The sequence below is a fragment of the Coptis chinensis genome, chromosome 3 (genome assembly GCF_015680905.1).
Source record: "Coptis chinensis isolate HL-2020 chromosome 3, ASM1568090v1, whole genome shotgun sequence".
NCBI lineage: Eukaryota > Viridiplantae > Streptophyta > Magnoliopsida > Ranunculales > Ranunculaceae > Coptis > Coptis chinensis.
This window is the reverse complement of record NC_141458.1, coordinates 21941542-21965491: the sequence shown is the minus strand read 5'-3', so window position 1 is coordinate 21965491 and position 23950 is coordinate 21941542. Positions and strand designations below refer to the sequence as shown.

At 36.7% G+C, this 23950-nt stretch overlaps 2 protein-coding genes across 2 annotated transcripts; both read right to left on the bottom strand.

Annotated features, from left to right (window-relative positions):
- Positions 1–776: 776 nt before the first annotated feature.
- On the bottom strand, positions 777–22655 carry LOC147508610 (Transmembrane amino acid transporter family protein). The gene is given in 14 exon segments (XM_086601042.1): positions 777–1492; positions 13570–13701; positions 14359–14421; positions 15840–15883; positions 18593–18691; positions 18694–18737; positions 18863–18882; positions 18989–19124; positions 19208–19427; positions 19529–19709; positions 19809–19832; positions 20858–21072; positions 21309–21592; positions 22339–22655. Coding segments are annotated over 13 exon segments (1596 nt in total). The 5' UTR covers positions 22512–22655; the 3' UTR covers positions 777–1492; positions 13570–13608.
- LOC147508611 (uncharacterized) lies at positions 4679–5365 on the bottom strand. The gene has a single exon (XM_086597433.1). The coding sequence runs from the start codon at positions 5363–5365 to the stop codon at positions 4679–4681; it is 687 nt and encodes a 228-aa protein (XP_086453559.1).
- Positions 22656–23950: the final 1295 nt, after the last annotated feature.

Below are 23950 nucleotides of genomic sequence, written 5' to 3'. Positions count from 1 at the left end.
GGCTCATGACATTTATGCCAAGATTTTGCTTTTGGATGCTTGTACCTTCTATTATATTAGTAGAAACTCAAACGCGTTGTAGCTGATAAACTTTGCTGGGCAGGCGAGCCCCCAGACTATAGCTTAAACCATGTTACTGCAAGATCGTTGATTGAATTATGTATGCACTCTCTGGGGAGCACTTCCTAGTTTGGAAGTGTTTCCCTTTTATCTATAAAAAAAAAAAAAAAAAAGTCCAATACGCTCACAAAAAAAAAAAGTCCAATACGCAATATATATATACCAGCCAATGGTTGACAGCAATAACGCTTCAGCAATAAAGGCATTAAAGGGGTGTCAAAAACAAATCAAGCAATGAGTTAAATTAGTTAGAATATTCCTTCTCAAGTCTCAAGCCAAAATCCGATTATCCGGGTCGATTCTCATCTCAAAAAGCAATGTAGAAACTTTAACTTTTTAAAAAAAAGAATGAACTTAGGACGTACCTGGTTGCAGGTTTGCTTTTCACCTAAGCACACTAGTTCACTATAAAAAGCTAATTTATATATCTTCAAAAAGTTGAGATTTAGATTGAAGTATTCTAAAGATAGTGTTCTTCTATGGGAGATAAGAAACTATTAGAGAGCTAGAGGACAAGGGTATTAAACAAATGATAAACAAATTAAATTATTACCAAAAGAACAGGTAGATGACAAAGCAATGCTGAGGGAAATAACAACTTGTCACCTTTATGAGTTAAAAATAATGGTTTAATGCAAGGATAATAATGAAGATAGTTTTTCACTAAGTTACAATGAGTATTTTATTATTATAATTATTTTTTTAATTACACATTAAGATGGAATAAAATATTTCGTTTGAATTTTAAAATCATATTTACATTAGGCAATCCCTAGTAGTTTCTAATATGGAGGTAGCTTGCATTGGGAATACTCTAATAGTGAGTCCTGACTCCAGCGCAACTTTTACCAACCGTCCATATAGATATGTGTATAATCTCGAGATTCCAACGTGGTTTAGAAAACTAAAAGAGTCTGGTGAGGCATCTATAGTAATTGAAAGAGAGAAAATAAAACAACATTGTTTTCTCTCTTGTCTCTACTCCTGGCTTTTGGAAACTCCTCTCTCTCTCCTCTCCATCTTTTATGGCCAACTGTAAATCGTTGTCGTTCGATCATTGGAAATCTTGCCGTTGCGTATCACCGTAAATTACGAAGAACAAAATTTGGCAAATTAAAGTGATATTGCAACATAGTTTGCAACAATCTTTCTTAAGAACAAAATAATTACGAGGGCGGTACCTTTATGACTAGGAAGTGAATGAGAAATATGAAGCTACTCCCTTCTTTGTCCAGCATCACCAAAGTTTTCTCATTTCTTGTCAGAGCATCATATTATGTAGTATAGAGCTTTAAGGCTCCAACTAGATTTTGTTGCATTTAGTCTTTGAGGAAAGTTGAGATTGTTGAGCCCGCTGCCTTCAGAGCAAAATCTGCATTAGTTATGCAATGAATACTGTGAGTATGTCTGCTCAGAGAGGACTCTGACAGCAAACTTTTATGCACTTGATTGGATAATGGGTGGAAAGTGCTATCAGAAGTTGCAACACTACAACAAAATTGTGGTCAAAATTACATCTCATGTACCATCCTTTGGTGGTGTGGCATTGGCATCTTAATCGCAAAACACACAAAAATTTTCTTATGTGAGATAGAATTACAGAAACTAATATCAGGGGTGGTCAGTTGCCAAAACTAGAGGGAACTTGTGGCAGGAACATAAATTTTTTGGCCTCTTGTTTTATTTTTTTGGGTTTGCCCCACACTATTTTGTTGGGTTTGGCTCGTCATAGTTTTTTTTTTTTTTTATTTCAAACTAAAACTTTTATTAAACCAAACAATATTTACAGATGCCCAGAACACCAGAGAAAACATGCATATGTACAAACAGGGGGGCTTTATGCCACCATACAGACGAAAAAAGTAGAAGGAAAGACAAGTCTCCAGAAGGGCCAGTTGAGAACTCCACAGTTGGTTGTCCTAACACGCGGAAGTTCTTTACTTGAGCAGCAACATGTGAAGCAAGAGTGTCTGCAGAACAATTTGCTTCCCTATAACACCAACTGAAGTGTACGTCTTGAAAGTTATGTAGCAATAGCTTAAGCTGAGTAACGATTCTAGCTAATAACCAATTACAGTTAAAATTTTCGTCTGTCAGAACCTTAAACAGCAATTGAGAATTTGTCTCTACTTCGACCTTCCTATATCCTGCTATTGTCAAAATTTGAAGTCCATACAACAGAGCAAGGAATTATGCTTCATTGTTGGTTGCATAAAATATAGGAATAGCTGCTCCCATTAAAAATTTACCTGCTGAATCCCTTAGAATACATCCACCCCCCGCATATCCTGGATTTCCAAGAGAAGCCCCATCAGTATTGAGCTTAACAAAACCATCCTTCGGTGGAAACCATTTAACATAAACCAAAATTTTTTCTCTGTGAATTTTGCGGGACATGACTTCCTGAACTAGCTGGATATGTTTTGAAGCTTTGTTGATGTATTGAACTAGATGAGGACGTTTACCTTTAAACCTTGTGTCATTTCTTGCCATCCAAATATTCCACAAGACCCCAATAAAGTAGCAACACTGCACATCCCCATTTTGCATTGTCCTGATATCCTTGATTAAACATGCTAACTGTTCCTTAAAGCTGACACCATTTATATTCCTCTGATCAATTAGGCCGCTCAAATTTGTTCCACACCAAATAGCTCTAGAGAAGGAACACTAAAAAAAAAACATGAAACTGTGTTTCAGAAAAGCTCTCACACAGGGTGCATTCGGGATAGACTTGAAAATGATGAGATGCCAATAAATCCGCTGTTGGGACGACACCTTGCAAGCATTGCCATACGAAAAATCTTTGTTTAAATGAGACTTTCATCTTCCAAACATGTTTGTATATATAGTTATCTTGAACCACAGTATTTGTATCATTAATCAACTGATCGAATGCAGCCATTGTATGCAGACTTCACCGAATATTCTCAAGATTCCTCCCATTTCCAAATCAAAGTATCCTCCTCATTTGGTGTAATAGGAATAGAAACAATTCTCTCCACATATTCTATAGGCCAAAATTCATTCAACCTATCCCAATCCCAGGTATTGGTATCCATGTCAATGAAATCAGAAACAAGGTGAAAAGGACAGTCAGGTGGTTTCCCATTAAGTTCCTGTAAATCCTCAGTATGTGGAATCCATTTTTCTTCCCATGCATTAATAGAAGTACTAGTCCCCAGCTTCCAAACCGATTCAGCATTAATAATGTTTCGTGTTTCGCAAATCCTTTTCCACATTACTGATGAACTATTTGTAACTTCCGCCTTAAAAAAACTGGAGTTGTGAAAGTACCTCTGTTTCATTTGTTGAGCCCATAAAGATGTCGGATTCAGTAAATCCCATGCCTTCTTTGCCAATAAAACATAATTTTGTAATTGAAGTTCCTTTATACCTATCCCTCCATTGTTCTTTGACATACATGCTAATCGCCAAGGAAAATAATGAAGCTTTCTTGTTAATGGTGTATGTCCCTATAGAAAAGATCTTCTGATAATATCCATCCTATCCACTATCTATACGGGCAAAATAGAACATGACATGGAATGAGTTGGCAGTGAAGTTAAAACTGCATTAACCAAAGTGAGCCAGCCTGCCTTAGATAAACAATTTGCTTTCTATCCTGCAAGCTTTCTTTGAAATCTTTCCAGTAGAGGATTGAACTTCTGAACTCTACCCTTCCTAGTTAGATTAGGTACTCCCAAGTACACTGGCATGACAAAAGTAGAAGGCATACTGAAACATCTCCGTAGAAAGTAAACAAACCTTCGATGCAGTTTTGGGTGATGGATAATTTGAGACTTGGTTTTGTTGATAGTCTGGTCCACACTCTGCAATATTCCTTTAACAGATTGTTCAATTGATACTGCTCATCAAATCCACACTTACCAAGCACTAAAAGATCATCTGCATACATTAAATGAGACACTGGCTGACAATATCTCCCCAATTTGCAACCATGAATGAGACCCTCTCTGTTAAGTTTCAAGAAATTCAATGATAAAAGCTCTTAACACAATATAAAAAGATAGGGAGAAAGGGGATCACCCTGTCTTAACCCTCTCGAAGGCTTAAAGAAACCATGTGCAACACCATTTAGTAGCACAGAGTAAGAAACATTCTGAACACAAAACAATATCTTGTTAATCCAGTCAACAGGAAACTCAAACTTAGTAAGCATCAATATTAGAAAACTCCACTCAATTTTATCATAAACTTTCTACATATCAATCTTTAAGGCAAAATATTTTTCTTTCCTATTCCCATGTCCTCTGATCTTGTGATAAAACTAATTTGCAAGCAAAATATTGTCATGAATACTTCTCTTGGGTAAGAAGGCAGTCTGAAAAGGACCAATAAGTCTCTAAATGATCGGCCTCAATCTGTTTACAATAATCTTCGAGATAAATTTATAAACAACATTAGTCAAACTGATTGGTCGAAAATGTTCCGGGAGTGATGGATTCATGATTTTTGGAATTAAGGAAATGAAGGAATGATTGAGTTGTAGGGAGAATGAACCATAAAGGAAAAAAGACTTGACTGTCTCACACACTTAATCACCCACCAAATGCCAGAAATGCTGAAAAAAGAAGGCCTGATAACCATCCGGTCCTAGAGATTTGAAGGGCTTCATATGCTTAGGAGCAGCCACAATCTCGTCATTATCAACTCCCCTTAACAATTTTAATTTTTCCTCTTCATCAAGACATGGCACTTGAACATTGAAAATATGTGACATAAAATCAGGTTCCGAAGTAGACATTGTATCCTCAAAAAATTCCATGAGCCTATCACCAATCTGTCTCCTTTCAGTTAAAATTCCACCATTTCGATCCCTGATTGAGTGTATATAATTTCTTTCCCTTCTACAGTTTTTCATATTATGGTAGAAGCGAGTATTCTGCTCTCCAAATTGGAACCAATCTAAACAAGCTTTCTGCCCCCAATGATTTGCTTGTTGCACAAAGATATCATTATGTTCCAGTATCAACTCATTTTCTACCAGAAATAACTCCTTTGTCTCAGTTGCATTCTCTATTAAACTTTGAATCTCACTCAGTCTCTGTCGGACTGCCCCCAACTTATGGTCAACCTCACCAAACACATGTTTATTCCACCATTGTAAGTTTTTTTGGCAGTTTTGAAGCTTCTTACATAAAACAAAAAAAGGAGAACCACGCAACTCATGCTGAAAAGCATCTTGTATTTGCTCCTGACATCCTCCATGTTGTGCCCACATTATTTCAAACCTAAAAGGCCGTCGGACATTTACCCTGTCTTGAATCAACTTTAAAATCAAGAATTTATGATTAGAACTGGTGGCCAGCTCATGAAAAACTCTACAATTAGTGAACCTTGAGAGCCAAACTTCATTTGTCATCATTCTATCAATTCTTTCCCATATTCTGTTACGACCATTCTGTCTATTAGTCTAGGTGTAAATATTACTAACAAACCCCAAATCCAACAACTCACAATCATCAATCATATCCAAGAAAGGCCTAACTTTGGGATAATTAAAAAAATTCACCACACTTTTCTTCTTGACATGTTATTTCATTAAAATCCCCCATTAGCAACTATGATTCATCATTTGTCGGTTTAAACATAGCAAGAACAGGCCACTGTAATCTTTGAATGAAAGACTTTAAGTTGCCATAGACACACGACAAAAGGAAACATTCGTTTACTCCATTAACTTTTACAGAAAGTTTACAGTTAATGAACCAGGACTCGGACATAATAACTTCGACTACCACACTTTTTTCCCATAATATCCACAAGCCACCATACAACCCTTGGCTCGGTACTACAAAAGACTCAAAATCCCCTAACCTTTTAATTAAACTGACTCCTTTATTTACAGAACACTTAGTCTCCATAACAAACATAAATATAGGCCTAACATCCTTGATTTTCTTTTTCAGCTCCTCCATCATCGAAGGTCAGCCACTCCCTCGACTATTCCAAGATAACAGACTCATGGCTTTCTTGGGGTCTGCTTACGGCCAGAACCCTTAACCGACTGATTTTTTTTTCCTTTTTCAACCGAAGTCTTCTTCATAATGTTTGGATGAACAACTGCCACCTCGTGATCATTATGGGCAGGAGTTTTTCGTCTAGCCTCTCGATCTTCCGCAAAGAAACTTTCTACCATGTTATTGAACTTTTCCTTGTCTTGTTTCAGCAATTTTGTGCTTGCTACCCCTTGCGAGATTTCCTGTCTTTTAAAAGAGTAAACCCCCTCTTGGACAGTATGATCTTGTAACTGCGACAAATCAATAAAGTGGAGATTCTTAGGATCACTAGAAATCTGGGCGAATCCTGGAGGGCATTCCAGTTCAGGCAATGGATGAAAATTATGGAAAGACATTTGAGTGGAAAACCCCATCTGTCCAGGGTTGTGCGCTTCCACATTTAGAGGCAACTGATCTTGTGCAGTTTCCCATTCATGGCCATTGCTTGGACCAACAATACAATTCAGTTGAGGTGATGAGAAATCAACGATCATGGGTCCTTTTGTTGGTTCAACATTTGTATTCATTAGCTTTGAATTCACAGAAGAATCACCCACATTTGTAATCAGAGGAAGAAGAGGTTGATTAAGATCAGTACCAAACAACAAAGAGAACCCAAATACATAGCGGTCTCTAGTGGGTTTTGGAATAACCCGAGTTTTGGAAGAGTAAAACTGATACCGTTGTCCTCCTAGTGAAAGTCTAACTTCATTCCCATGACCTTCGTCTGTTACATTGCAAGCTGCGAAATAATGCCCTATAAAACCACACTTAAAGCAGAAAACTGGCAGATACTCAAACACAAAAGAAATCCAGTCAACCCCATTAATGGATTCCGGTAGAAGAAAGCCTGGAGGAATTGGGTCGTGAACATCAAGCAACACTTTAACTCGCACACAATTAGGTTGTGTTTCAGTCTTAGGATAAATCTCTAAAAATTTAAGATGAGACATGTCAAAATAACCAGATTCCAATAGGTTGCCTTCAATGATCTCCTTATCTAAATAAACATCAGGATAGTTATTTAAATGCATCCACACATAAAACTTTGAGAAATTTAACTCCTTAGTTTCATAAAATTCCATCCATGGAATGATCTGAAAAATGTGTTGAGCTACAATCCAAGGTTGCCCCAGCATAAGTGCAGCCACCTGTTCCTGAGACTCTATCCTAATTTGAAATATTTCACCTTTATAAAAAACCATGTCTTCTATCTTAAAAGGATACTATGCTTTTTCAAGTGCTGATTTGATTGTGCTCAGATTCAGCCTTCCATCCAGAACTCGACCAAACAAAGTCATCTTATTGTAGCCCACATATTTACTCTTCACTTTCTCAGAACTGGTGATCATAGGAGGATCTGTGTAAGGCAACTTCATCTTGGCATCAAAATCTATAGCAAAAAGTTCAATAGAAGTGTGGTTTTTGGAGGGAGACAATAACTTGTTGGTGTTCGGGCTCATATAATGAAGTAATTGAAATAACTTGGCTTGATGAACTGTGAAGAATCACTGAGCTTCAAGTAACCACTTATATAGCCCAAACCCTCCAGCATTCCAACCACATGCAAGTAGTCTCAATACAGCCTCATTATTTGCCCATTCATACACTTCCATCTGTGTTAAGAAAGACCACAAATCTATCCATAATTTCATTGTTATAGAATTAACCCGCCAAATGGCTTCACCTTCATTCAGATCATCATTTTCCATAGATATCTCAACCCGCACTAAAACTGAAAAGAGTCTAGATTAAGACAACCATCATAACATGTAATCTATGTTAAATCTTGTTTAGACATTAGCAAGATTTGATCCCAATCACAGCAAAAAAGCACGATACCCAGGAAACTTATCTCCACATAATAACCGTATATTACACAGCAAAGATCAGATGGAGTTAGAAAAGAAGTAATCTATCTAAAAAGAAGTAAACACCCAATTAGAGTTCTGAACCCACATGCAAAATCTGATATTTTTATGAAGAGACCACGAGACTTGAATCCAAGGCCACAGCAAGCAAATCTAATCAAATTGGGCAGAACAGCCACTTACTTGCTTTATTTTCTGAACTAACACTGTTTATAGTATAGGATTTTACCATAAAGTAAAAGGCCTGATGAATATTGGGCCAGTGCTGAAATTGGGCCTGTGATGATACAAAGAAGGAAATAGATTTTGAAATTGGTTTGGTTTGAAATTTGAAGGATTAGATATTGAAATTGAACTTGGATTAGAGATTGAAATTGACATTGGATTAGAGATTGAAATTAGTTTGAAATTGGATTCGAGATTGGATTAGAGAATCCAATTGGATTGAATTGGTTTGAAATTAGTTTGAAATTGGATTCTACCAAGTGGATGTCATGGAAACTATTTATATAGTGCATATAATTGCAACTTGTTGCATCAACCGCCTATTTGCATTTTTCTACCAAACACTGTTTTGTGGGTGGTTACATGGAAATAGGTGCAATTGCATGTAAATACACTGAACCAAACAGAACATATAATTTGGTAAGATAAGATAGTTCTCTCTACATATCATCTTCTATAATTTGGTAAGATAAGATAATTAATTAATAAATAACTAGCGTGAACAATTCCAACGTGGGTGACCCCACTACTATTTTTTTTTTTTTAATTTACAATCAAAATAAAATTACTATTTTACCTTTATATGTAAATCTTTTTCCAACACGAGACCCCACCATGCCGACGTGCTATTTTACTCTCCCTATACAAACTTTTTTCCAACACAAGACCCCACCACGCCAAATTTTAAAATGACAAACTTACAATTTTACCCCTACAAAAAAAAAAAAAAAAAAAAAAAAAAAAAAACCCTGTAAAATTATGAATTTGCCACTGTGATGTTACATGGATAAACTGTTCATCGACCCCAACGTTTTTCTATATAGTAAGATGAAAATGATAGTATTGCGAACTTACTTCTGATTGATTTCTTTATAAATTTATTTATTTTTCTCTCACGTTGTGAGAGTCTCGGCAACTATTTTGTAAAATTGAGCAAGAGACAAGAGAACCAATTCTTTCTTCAATTATAATTTTTTGCTATCTTAATAAAAGAAGAGTACTCATAAAAGAATGTAGTCCCACATTTATTAAGGCCTTCGGACTAGATGCACTGGTTAATTCATTGAAAGTTGTTCTTAGAAAGATTCTAACTAAAGTCACAACTGCACAAAGAAAATGTATAGATCGTGCATATGATTGAAGAACTGCTAGTGAAAAAGAAAAGACGACTGAATTATCTGCAAGACTATAACATATTTCTAAAAAAATGTAGCACTTTATAAAAGATCAAGTCCATGCGTGCTAAACATCATTATAAATCAAAACTACAATTCTTGAAACCTCCGGAACAATTCATTCATTGGAAAATGTTTATGGGAATTATAGTTTATCGAGAATAGGAATCTCACTAACTAAGATGTGCTATTTGCATAACCACGTTCAACGTAAACACAGGCAGACATGAGATTTGGGTCTGAAAGACCAATAAGATGACATGCTAGCCCTGTGCGGTTGAGGGTTGCTCATTGTGACCCCGAATTGCCAACGCTTATCTATAGGCTCTAGGCCTCTAGTGACCCAATTGAACACAAGACCATGCACCAACGAATTTATGCGTAATATGAATCTCGAGTTCTCAACCCTATAATACGAGAACAGAAGTGCTCTTGCTTTTCACGAGCGTTGAGTAGCAATTATGGAAGTTATAGTTCAAATTCTTCACAAACTGGGCTTCTCAGTTAAGTGGTGTCAGTTGATTGATTTTTGTATGTCCACAGTTCATTATAATGTTCTCTTCAATGTCATTCCTCTTCAGACCATCACACCATCAAGAGGCATTAGGCAAGGTGACCCACTGTCACCTTACCTCTTCATCATTGTAGCTGAAGCTCTTTCTAGACTCTTCAATAAAACTGAACTCTCTCACTCTATTTCTAGTCTTAAAATAGCTAGAAGAGCTCCAGGCATTACTCATATGATGTATACAGATGACTTAATAGTGTTTAGTAAAGCCACCCTCAAATGTCAAAGACATTCTCCAAGTGTACTGTGAGGCCTTTGGACAAGCTATAAACCTAGAGAAATCTACCATATCATTTAGCCCCAATGTCCACCAAAACCATCAAAAATTTCTGAAAGACCCTCTCATGATTAAAGATATGAATCTCAAGGATTTCTATCTTGGTTCTCCCCTGAAATTCTCTAAGTCAAAAAATCAAGATTTTTTTTTTCTCATTCACAAAGTGTCCATTGAAAGATGGCAAGCTAGTCTTTTATCTCAGGCAGGAAGGACAACTCTTATAAAGACTATGGCCCAAGCCATCCCCATTTATTCTCTTTCCTCCTTTGCTCTACTTTTTGGCACTACCTCTAAACTGGATAAACTCTATAGAGATTTATGGTGGAGGGATAGTAGAACAAGTAAGAGTGTGCATCTATGCAAATGGGATTCTATATGCCAGAAAAAAAAGTGAAGGTGGACTTGGGCTGAGACTTTTCAAACATATAAACTTGGCTTTGTTGTCCAAGTTATATTGGAAGATTATTAATGGGGAAGCATCAATCTGGAGGAGTATAATGTTGGCCAAGTATGGCAAACATCTCAAACCTTTTTCTGAGTCTTCTCTCCCAAACAATGCCTCTTATATGATGAGAAGCATTAACAAAGCTAAGGAGATCATTACTAAAGGTTCAACATATATCATTGGAGATGGCAGAAGTGTTGACTTCTGGAATGATTGTTGGGTTCCTATGATGAATAAATATGTGGCACCTGGAGAGATGGCAAAGAATAGAATAGAAGGCATTTATAAGGTACAAGATGCCATGCTAGACTTTGGGAGATGGAATGATGAAGTTTTAAACCAACTATTGCCCCCTCTTAAATCAGCCATCCAAACTATCCACCCTAGAATCACTATACAAGATAATTTGGTCTGATTAAGTGATAGAAAAGGTAGGTTTTCTACTAAGTCAGGTTACCACCTCTCAATTGAACTTAGTAGAAACAAGAAGGATATGCCGGGTCAATCCTCAAGCTATAGCAGTCAAAGAAATCTCTCACATGTCTGGAAACTACCTATTCCTGCTAGAGTCCAGCTTTTCACCAGGAAGATTCTCAAAAACACCATACCCACCAATGAAAATCTCACTAAACACCACCTGAATATAGAACCCATGTGTTGTCTTTGTGGCAACACTTTAGAGGACTCTAATTACATCTTCTTCCTTTGTGAATGGACTAGAGGAATATGGTTTAACTCCCCACTTAATCTTAGAGTGGATGCTAATGATTTTGACCCTGGAGATTGGTTTGAATCATGCCTGAAACTTGAGAAGTCTGATATGGTAGATGAACCTTCTAAGCTGACTTTGTTTATTGCAATTTTGGATGCCATCTGGCAAGCCAGAAACAATCTTCTATTCAGTAACATCAGACCCTCACCTGAATCAGTTCTGCAACATGCCTCCTCTATAAACAGATATTGGTTTAAGGCCTATGAGAGCATCTTTAGGTGAGATACTATCCTAGCATCAAACACCAAATTGCCAATAATTTGGTGTTTTTTCATCTTCAGGAGAGACACATGTTGATGAAAACACCTAAAAATACCAAACCAAACACCAAATCGGCCAAAATTTGGTTCCAAATTTGGTGTTGTATCAAATCTCTTTTTGCGGTTTTTAAACACCGCATGGGCTTGGGCTAGAGTGTGGGCTTCAATCACACGGTTTTGCGAAAACCGCAAGAGATTTGGAAAGAGAAAAAGAAAAAAAAGTTGATGTGGCGACACATCGTGTGGTTTCGAAAAACCCGGCGGGCTTGGGCTTTTAAGATGGGCTTCATTATGCGGTTTTTTTGAAAAGCCGCCTAGGTTATATGGCGGTTTTATCCAAAACCGTGTTATTTGATGTCGAATATTTGATGTTTCTCCTTAAATTGGTTAGTGTTTTTTTGGTTTGGTGTTTGGTTTGGTTCAAAAATTTGGTGTTTTCTTGATTTCTCTCCTAAAGATGCTTTGAGGACTCTAATCCACATGAGGAACCACTTGACCTGACACAAGAGAGTGTTCCTAAGGAGTCTGCATGGCTTCCGCCTCCACCTGGATGGGTCAAATTGAACTTTGATGCAGATTTTAAACTTTGTAACTCTTTTGCTCATATTACTATAATAGTCAGGGATTCTAGTGGGGCTCCGACTGGAGGATGTGCAAAACTAGTAAAAGCTTCTTCTGCAATGGAAGCTATGGAAGCTGAAGCCTTGGCTCTCGAGATGGCTGTTCTATATGCAAAGCAGAGAAGTTGGAGTGCTATTATTATAGAAGGTGATGCGAAGGAAGTGATAGAAATATACACCAAAGGCACTGTCAGCAATGTGAAATGGATATGGAGAGCCATTCTATGTAATGTTTTAGTTAATTTGAACTTTTTTGATTCTGTTTCTTTTAGATATACCCCTAGAACTTGTAATTTTATTGCTAAAAAAGCAGCTGAGTAGGCATGGAAAAGGGGTATAGTTTCTGAGGAAGAACTAGGTGCTGACTTCATCTTTTTCAGTTTCATGAAACGAATTAGGTGCCTGTGAATCACGGGCAACCACCATAAAAAAAAAAAGTTTCCAATCGAAAAAAGTGTCGAGTAGCAATAAAACTTTGGACCAGCTCTTTCGGCTCCACCCATAGCCCATTTCCAGAAACTAATTGTGCTGAACACAATCTTTGTAAACATCACTAAATACTTGAGCAACTGAAGCCCATTAAAACAAGTGCATGTCTGCTACATCAACAAAAGGTCAAGCATTCACATTGCTTCCATGTCAGTGGAACACTGGAACAGCTATGTCCTCTATGTATTTGCTTTCGCACGCAGCCACTTTGTTGCTGCCCTATACTAACCTCAAAGGCTATCCAACTGAAGTCCAGTCCCACTTAACCCGATAAACTGAACAAGGCAAATTTAGCTTTATAACCTAATATCTACATCCATCGAAATCTTGCTAATATAAAAAAGAGGTGGACTCTCACAAGAACGAAATAAAATCTACAGACAGACAGACTATTAGAATTTAGTTCAGTACAATAGATACAGAAAGTGATCTTTTGATCTTTTTACCAAGGTTGGTGTGTATAGTTCCCCACTTATAAGCCAAAAATCAGCTACAATGGGGGTAATCGTAAATGAAGGAATTGTTACTGGGGCACTGGCCTGTTATTTCTTCTTCTATTCACTAAGTGCGAAGATGTTCCTTATACATTGAGGCGCTCTACAATTCTAACATAATTAGGTTGAGAGAATCTGACACCAACAGGCACTAAACAGAGTAAATTGCAATCTCATGAAGAAAGGTAAATCTTTGGACTATAAAGGCATAATCTACTAATTTGGTTTACCTTTAATATAGGAGCAAATAATTGGTATTCAGAAGCATATCAGTAACTATTGGCAATCTTTGACAAAGATGAGTATGTCCCAAGGACTGCGCTGACTATACCGAACACAATGATTATCACGCTCAGAATAACCTGAATAAAAGGAAGGCAAAAATAAAAATTAATCCTTTAAGCAAAAAGGGAGAGTTGAAAATAGGAGTGATAATCACGTATTACATGTAACATTTCACGTTGTCCCAGTTACTGCACTACATCATGTCTGGCTAACAGCCAAATTTCTACAACCCCATCTGCTTTTGCCCAGGTGAGCTAAAGATGTGACTTGGTATTTGTAAAGGATTATTAGAAAAGTTCAATAACTAGAAAAATTATATACTTCTCCTTGGGGATGTTGTACATCAAAAATCTCTTTATAGATTATAAATTAGTAAGACCTAATATGTAATAACATATAAATAAACTTGTTCACAATTTCAGTTACAGATTTCAATGCTTGACTTTCGCCAGGAATCATACTCAAGTGCAAACTATGTCTTGATTAACAATTCATGAACCAGGACTCTTACTTCCGTGACGTAGTTTAGAAGAGCCAAAGCATCCCATAAACTAGAGACCTAGATTGTTCTTAGATTCTATTGTCCCCCTTGCCAAGGCTATTTCTGGTGCTCCAGCATTTTCTTCCTATATTTTCATTTCATTTATGGAAAAGAATACTCTTCCAATTGGAAATTTAAACAGCTTGTAAAGGGAATTCCAGACGTGCAAAGACCAATAGAGTAACCGGCTCACCTGCATCTGTGTTGCCTTCCTCCTCGCTATCTTTAAGAAGCAGAGAGCCGGCACTATAACTGCCTGCACAAGAACAAATTTCTTCAGCTAATTTGTTTCGAAGTAGTGAAAATATAAAACAAGAAAGGCAAGCATAACAACCGCCTAATGAAAATCAACAATGAAAGAGACAAGTAGCTAACAAGCCTAAATATACAGCGGATTGCAAGTATACATCTTTTTATTTTTATTTTTATGTTTCCTTTCGATGAGCAGATAATTGAGTTATACACACCATATCTAGTGGACTACACTGATAACTGTATAAATAATTTCAAACACGGAATCTCCAATAAGCCAATAACAGACAAATCTGCATATTATTATGAGAAGAACAAATTATCAAATTGTCAAACACAAACTACATCCGGAATCTAAGAGGAGAAAATACATAAAGGAGCTATAGCCAATCACCATAGTGATGATTTTCCATGTTAAACAATGAAGATGACAAGGATGGACAAAATTTCTCTAAGGCAACATAGGAACTTCCCACTGCTTTACACTGTCAAATAGCCTCAATCAATACTTTTGTTGTCAGTAATTTGATTAAAATTACCACCACTAGCAGGATCATCAAGATGGTCAAGACACTACTAGGGATGAAAAATCAACTAAGAGCGAGAGACAAAAAATCCTCCTGTTTTTTCTTTCTTTATAGGTCGAAAGGCTCATCACCAGTACCGAAGGGCAATCGAGCAGGGAGCCATAACTGGTTCAACTAGAAACCTGGCCTAAAAAGGCTATGACATCAGGAGTCGTAACCAACAAGCACCCATGCCCCCATCTCAGTAGAACAGAGATATCGCTCTAACAAGATTTGCTTTCTTTACGTTCCACCTAAGTGGCCACATCAAACCTACTAACCTCGGAGGATAAGAAACAGGGAGCCATGATCCACAACCTCCCACGAAAGTGAGGGATGCACAACCACCGAGCCAAAAGGCCGATATGCAAATTAATGGGATGTGACCCAGAATTGGTAGAGACCTGAACCACTGACTTAATTACCAACTTATCTTACAAAGAGATGCACGTGTGTTGGTGTAGTCTTAAATCAAACACTTCAAACATATAAAGAAGTTTCCCTCAATACTAATACAATGTTATAAGAGTTTTAATTACAGTAAGAGTTAAGTATACAGAACACAGATCGACCTTATCTACTAAAAGAACATGGAAAAACGAGAGATCATGTTCTATATAAAAAAGATCACACGTATGATTCAAAAGCACAACAAGGTACTTATAACCAAAGAAAATAATTAAGTATCCTTGCCAAAGATACCTAGAGGAATATGAAGGATCAAATTCTATAAGGCCAACTTGACAACCTCTGTAAACTAGCACTACTATTTTTTTTTTTTTTGAATCCCATTGCACTGCATGCATATACATAAATCTGAATTGTATGTGTAAAAGTAAGATGCCAAAGTGCGTACCACAAGTATACTGAGGAGGGAACCAATTAACGCCATCACAAGACCTGGAATTGCAATGGAATGAAATGGTGATAGTCAGTTACTACTACTTTAAGCAAAGAAATACCAACTTAAAGACAGAAATAGATTATAAGAATATGAACCATTGCTGAATGAACTGTGAAATTTAGAAATTCGGTGTACTTGCAAGCAAATATATCAGCCACTAGCTATATCATGGAAACCCAAAGACGAGATATTAAATATGAAGTAACCGCATCACCATGAAATTTTGTTAATCTTCACAAAATCATAAAGGCTAAAACTAACACTGAAGTTCTTTTACATTATTTTTTTTTTCTCTGTAAATTTTGTTAATCTTTTTGCTATTTATCATGGAGGCAGTCTTCCACTTCAATTGCTACATAATTACTATTAGCGAACCCAATTGGTTGAAAACAAAACAAGATATAAAAAACCGAAGTTTCTTTGTGCTTTACAGAATGCCTGCAGAAAACAGAAGCCATCAATAGGATGACCAGTCAATTCCTTCAAATTCTAGCCTAAACAATAACAATGATCTTGATAACAAGTTTATGTTGCAAGCTAATTTCTAATCATCTTCTCTAGCTCCAAACACTTCACAAATCGAGTCATGAGCAATTCTGTGCAGTCAACCAACTAACTAGGAATATTCCAAAAAAAATAGTGTCTGCTCTTGCAGTTTGTTAACTGTTATGAATATATTCTTATAGTCATAAACTAATAAATCCTATTTCATAAACATTTAAACCCAAAAAGTGTTGGAGCATCACACAAATTACAAAGTGATGAATCATACATACTTTGCATAGCTTTAGTAGTTCAGTTGGTCAAACTGCAGATTCCTTTTTGAGCTTCCTTTTAAATTTTCTTTTGTTGGAATTTTATTTTTTAAGTTGCTTTTAGTTCTAACTTTTAAACGCCTTTCCCCCCCTTATAAAAAGCGGACACCTAGGTGGCTCCACTGCTGCTGGGCAGGTCATGGACAGACTTTTAAGCAGGCGAGGTGTTGGTGTTGATAAGCTGCCCAGGTGGTGCCTTTGATAGCATAGTCAACAAGTATAATTAAAGAGCATAAAATATCACCTTCCTAAGACCCTTAGTACACCCCAAAAAAACAAGGGAAGAAGAAAGGTGTTAGAGTTCTAAGAGGACATCTCCCGAGGGGCGGACTAGGGCCGAATATTTTAGGCAGTTTCTATTATTGTAAACCCTTACTCTTCATATATGTATTGAAGTGATACAAGGCCACTCTGATAAGGCCATATCCTCTTTTTCTCCAACTTCTCCATTAACAATGATACAATTTTACTAAAGGCGTTGATAATGGCTGAAAACGTGAATAAGTAAAGCACTTTCTTCTCCACCCTAGCGATTAGGTCCAAGAATCCTCAAGGTCAAGGGAGTAATTGAGGATTACTAAAAAGGCAATAAGCCTTAGCCAAGTTAACCCTACACATAAGCCTTTGAATCTCACTTTGACACCGATCACATATTCTTAGCCAAAAATAAAAAAAATGCCAATTAACCTACTGACATAACTGGGACATCTTTTCTTAAGTCTGGTATAATGTGCTATTAAATCTAGCTTACATACACTTCCTACCAATGTGCTACTAAAAACTAGCAAATGAGGTTTGTAAAATGGGGATTACCCAGTTCTCACGTGAATAGTGACTTTTTTGAAGGCAATAAATCTTGCAGGACTCTTGGCATGTGGCAAGGTTGACTTCACTTGATTATGTAACTCAAGCAGTTTAATGTGTTTGTTCAATTTAAACACGGTAATGCATCATGTACACAAATGTATACAGAAGTCAACAATTTTCCCTTAATGGTTAAGTTGGTCTCTGTAAAAAACATGTAAGCCTCATGTGCAAATATACATGGAGCCATAGAGGTCTGCAACTTTCCTTAATGGTTCTGTTAGCATTTTGCACATACAAGTACTGTACCAACAGTGCAAATATATGAAGAGGCTTACTGTTGTCCCTTACGGTAATGGTTAACAAATATAAGGCATCCAGATTTTACTCATCCCTGTCATACCATATAGTCCAACTGGACTGCCTTCCATCAATTGAGCTTGAATTGGCATCAAAGCCGCTCCGTAATGACTTACATTTTGTTTGATCATGTTCCACTTCGTCTATGACTCTTGAACTTCCTCCCACTCATCCTATCTTGAGCTTTTCCCATCATTAACTCTGACAAAATGGTAACTATCCAGTCTTTGCATGACTACTTGTGTAAACATCCCTAATTCTGACAGGGGTATAGATGTGAACCAACCAAATCACCAGTTACAACATATGAAACTTGAGCTAGCATTTAGATAAAAGGCATGAAACATTACATATTATGCAAATATAGATAATGCACGCACCAAAAGTTGTGAAGAGAACTGTGTAAAACTCCAAGGGAGACGTCCAAACACAAAAAATCAGCTCATTTGAATATGTCTAACCATGTGAAAAGTTGTGGTTAAATTTTGGGATTTCCTGTGACGTTCTACAATTTTTCGACTCTCTCGGAAATGTTAAACACACTCAACTGAGCAAATTTGGTGTGAGGGTATCTTAATGGTGGAAGATCATCTCCACCAAAAATCTCTCTACAGAAGGGCCGGGGGGCATGAAGAAGACTAAGCACAGAGCTGATTGAAGCATCCACAAATGAAACAATAATTTAGGCTGGAAAGTATATTTCATGAAGAAATGAAAAATACCTACCAAAAAAGGGCAGAAGAAAAGCAACACACACAGTTGAAATTACAAGTCCTGTTCTCATTAGAATAAAGCACCACAAACTATTAGAGGCTCCAGCAGGAGCAGCTCCTCCAAACTCCTAGCCAATGGATTCATAAGTAATGCATATGTGTAGGATGTTAAGGATTTCAATCACAATGAAACATGCCACAGATGAAAAATCCAAAAAAAGAGAGAATCTCAGTCGTAGTCTGTATGTGTAATTGCTTTAGGAGTTTCCTGACAAAAGGATATTTGGTGAACGGATTGATTATCTGTAAAAAGAGAACTAATTCAATTCATTAAACACGAGAAGCCACAAAGGATGAGAAAAACCACACACACACACAAACCTACAAAAGGAATATAGATAACACTTACTGTTGTCCATATTGCAACCTTGGATGCAACTGCATGCTTTGGCATATTCAGGGTTATCTGAGAAAGTGTAGCTTGACCAAACATGAGATATCCAATGACAGCCACACCCCCATATATCACAGTACACAGCAAAAAGCTGCAAAGCAAGAGAAATAAGTCAATTACGAAGTAAAATGTGTATACTACTTTAAAAGTAAAACACAAGATCGTCACACATACCATACTATCAGTACTTTGTTAAACTGTGAGCGATCTGACATGGAATAATAAATATTTGGAAAAACTGAGTGTCCAGAATAGCAAAACCCATAGATTCCAATTGCAAAAGGTATACCACTCCAGTTTACAGCTGAACCAGTCTGATGGAATCCGACCCCTTCCGTAGTACCAACAAAAATCACTGAAAGGAATATCAAAATTGTTGCAAACACTCCACCAGCTGCTCATTTAAAACCAGTTCAAGCAATAATGTTTTAGTTTTTTACATATCTATGAAGATGAAAGACCAGAAGTAATCGAAATGTATTAAGTCTGCCACACCCGAAAGGTACGAAATAACACGAAGATCCCTCAAGCAGACGGTTGGTAACACAATCACAGCCGTTAGAATCCCAAAGAGGTGCAAAGAATCAAGATGAAGTCCAGACCAATCCAACGCAGTGCCAGGGAACAGCCTTGTGAGGTTATCACCTTCCAAAATAATAAACTCAACGCAATATGACTGCATTCATGACAAAGAGTTTTTTATGACTTTTCTCGAAATTACATAAAGGAGTGTGACGTGGACTAACAGCCAAAGCATAATATGAGCTCCACTTACGTATAACTCAATGTACAGGAAGATCTGCAACAAGAATCAAGAGTGCAATGGCATCAGTAAAGCTTCGAAGAAAAAGCGAATGGCAGAGCAGAACACGTAAAGGCTGCAAACATGCAGTTGATCCAATAAGTTGCAATTAAAAAAATTAGGAACTTACTAATTTGAAATCAATCATATTATGATGTCTTGTATATTTGCTAAATTAAGTCAGAAAAATTGGAAGTTGAACCAGAAAATGGTCAACTACTCACCCTAACAGATACTAAATAAGAGAAACACTGGTGGTTGAAGATGATATCAGCATCAACTCTCAACTCTCAACTATCAAACTAAGGGGAAAAACAAAGAGTTGAAACCAACTAATATAAGTAATGAAGTTTGATTATTAATGTATAGTTGTATTATTCAAATTCAAAATCTGTTCATCTGTAATCCACAAGACCACAACTATTACTGGTATTCCATATTATTTTATCTTTCTTTAGTTCAGCTACATATATCAAATGCCAGTGTCTTAAATTATCCTTATTAATTTTAGTATCAGAAGTAGACCTTCTAACAGTATGGTTCCTCGCAAATCATATACACAGCATATTTTCCCTGGTGAAGACCCTGGGAAGTCCAGATTTTATCAGCACAGATGATATTAGACACGATTTTCGTGTTGGGTAACTTTTTTAATCTTCACAATAGACTATTGATGTGTCAAATGTGAACATCAGTCTCAAAAAGGTAATAGCATAATAAAGCTGTTTCATACTCCTGATGATTGTATGGAGTGTACTGAGTAAGCACACAAGAGTTTGAAAATTACATTTTGGGTAGGGAAATGTTTTGTACTTTGGAATATTAGATTCTGTTGACTGGTTGAACGTTGATGTTATTGCAGTCTCTTTCGTTGGCCGCTTATGTTTTTTGATCGTGGTGTTTGCAATAGCTTGTTCAATGTGTGCATTGGTATATACACTCATACACACAAGTTTGGTGGCAGTGGGTCAGTGCCAAAGAAAATAAACTACTTTAAATAGATTGTATCGTAATAAACTCACGGATACGAGAAGACGCCCATATCTTCCAAAGGCTGCCTCTCCAATATCAGGGTAACTATTGATCCCATCTTTGCTTTCGAAGCAGTACTTCATAAGAACTCCAGTGTAGCAACAAGCAACTGCAAAACAGCTAAAACTGCCAAAGCTGCCCAACCAGCCTCTTTTATTGTGTAAAGGCGTTGATAGAAGCCCAACCCCTGCCAATACATTTACCCCTGTTCCAAACACAATTTAAGCATTAGGTATGAAACTAAAACAGGGAGTTGGGGGGGTGGGGAGGGGTGTGTAAAAATAAAAGGAAATAGAATTCTGGGAATGGAAGAGCTTTCACTACTTTCAGTTTTTATGAACTAGTAGAATTAGTTTTAGGCAACTTATATGCAAAGAATGAAATTGAGGAGGGTTGGAATAAAAGAACTCCTATCTAAGGACGAAGGTTGAAGCCCTTTACCATTAAAAACAGTCTGAGTGAAGCTACACCCATGACCAATGTGCCCTTCCCCACTAAATTTCTCATGCAAAGAAGCTTTTTCTTCTGGCCATGATGGTAGCCTCCCCAAGCTTGTGCGTGAATCTTGTTTTTGATATATACTTCCATTTTCAGGCAACAAAGGAGAAGTTCCACCCAGTTCCTGACTACTTTTCTTCTCAAAACTTGAATATATAAAACTTGGGGCGTGAAGGAGGTTCGCAAAATTTGGTGATGCAGCAATTGTGTAAGAATTAGTTGTTTCACTGCCAAGTCATAGAAAAGATATAATATCAAAGAACTATTGCATGAACACTTAAATACAGGAGAAGTCTGCAAACTTAAACAGGGGAAGTTTGCTACTCTATCACAAGGACTTATTCAGCAACAGTAAACATTAAACAGAGGAGTCAAACTATTCAGCCATCACGGTTTTAAGCGAAATAAAGCCCTTAACCAAATTGGAGGTAGATAGGGTAAAAACTTGCTTTGATAGTAATGACGCTTCCAAAACAATGCAAGAAACTGAATTATAACATAACTTAGCTGATACTTTTCTGTACCTAGAGACGCAATTCGTTAACTCCAATGTACAACTACCTCCTCATCAGTTTCACCCAAAAACAACTAATCGCAGTAGCATTTTATGTAGAATAAAAATCTGACCATATGTAGGAAAAAACAGGACACTCACTTAAACAAAATTTTACAACAAAAGTTATTGACTGTCCCAATTTTTCGATTACGTTTGCAAATTTAGTGTCTCTGAAAAATACTACTTCATATATATGGCTAAGAGCATGAAACAAGGCTTTAAATTTCATGTAAAAAATATGTCTAACAATCATTATATACAAATTGAGTAAACTATCACTTGAAAAAACATGTAACAAGTCTCGAGCAATCTCCTAAAGTATATACTGATCATAGTTTATATAGAAGTCCATCTAACAACAGACATAAAACTAAAGAAAATTTAACATGAAAAAATGAAAATGAAAGAAACACTTGCATGTAACTCTGTGGCCATTGTCGTGAAGTGAAAGGAGTTGTTTCATTCTCATCTTCTACTCCAGACTCCTCATCACCACCACTACTATTACTACTACTTAAATGAGTTATGTTCTCTTCAATTTCATCATCACAGTCATTTTCCATGAAAAACTGTGCGTCTTTCTCCGCCATTTTGTGTTTGAAGGAAAAAAAAAAGCAGAGGCAAGTTTTGAGAACAATATTTTGCGGCCTTAGTTTTAGTTTTGGAACTTGTGCACGTGTGGCATGGAAGTAACGAGAACTTATTTGTCGTTAGTGTGCGTGATCAAGATCTGCTGCTCTATGACGAAGCTTTATAATAGTTTAACAGATTTGGGAACATGGACGAAGTGTTGCGCACACACGTGAAGATTTTTTTTTGTTTGTCGGTACGGCACACACGTTAACAGTGAAGACAAGGCACGAGGTGTAGAAACGTGGTCTGTTTTTAGGAATAGAAATGGCACCCGTTTAAAACCAAAAAAACAATCACGGTTAGGGTTTCTATTTTTAGGAATAGAAATGGGTAAAAAAAACCGGACCATTTAAAACCAGAGCCGAATAGATTTTTAAACAAATTAACCGGACCAAAACCGAATGTTATCGTACTTTTAGCAAAAAAAAATCAAAATAAAACATATAAAAACTCAAAACGTTTATTTATATATTACAAAATTTTATTTATTATTGTAATATCTAGTTTTCATGGTATTTAATATTATAAATAATATAAAAGTATAGCTAACAACCTTAAATATATGGTTTTACACTTTTACTTAACTTATTTTTGAATGATATAATTATTTATATCAATATTTAAAAAGTGACTAGTTCGTGCGGTATTTTTGTGTTTTTAGTACACATTTTTTTTAATAGGACCAATAAATAATGTGTGTAAAAGTAAATTTTTTAAGAATCGAAATGAATAACCGGAACTGGGAGTATTCGTTAGGAATTGGTGGTTATGGACTTATGGGTAAGATCATCTCTAGGTGGTGGAGGCATCAACTGCATGTTTGAGGCCAAAATTTGAGACACGCGTCCACAAATAATGACCAACTCTAGGTGGACACAAACCAGAATCTCAAATTTAAATGTATGACCTACCCCCCCACGCAACATTATCACTATCATGTCGCACGCACTATTTAAAAAAAATGTCGCTGAAAAAGTGGGAGTCTGCCACTATTAAAAAAACGCCGACACTACCATCATCGCCTTTGCGCATCTGCATCTGCATCTAAAACTGCAAATTTGTGTCCACGGATATGGCTAGACAGTTGATACCTCCACATTTGCTTCCACCTAGAGATGGTTTTTGGCGAAATAATTCTAAATCGTGGAGACAAATATGCAGTTGATGCCTCCGCCTAGAGATGCTCTAAGGTTCCACAATTTGAAAGACCGCTAAGAACCGGAATCAAAACTAGAACCACAAAATTAAATGGTTATTGATTCTTACAATATTAAGAACCGGACCAAAATCGGACCATTGACATGCCTAATTTTTAGTATCATAAACCTCAAATCACAATTCAAAACACATACTACCCTTATTCTAAAATCACAAGTCCAAAAACGAATTTCGACCG

Coding starts and splice junctions, on each gene's coding strand:
- LOC147508611 (XM_086597433.1), bottom strand. CDS start 5,365: ATGTGGGCACAACATGGAGGATGTCAGGAGCAAATACAAGATGCTTTT.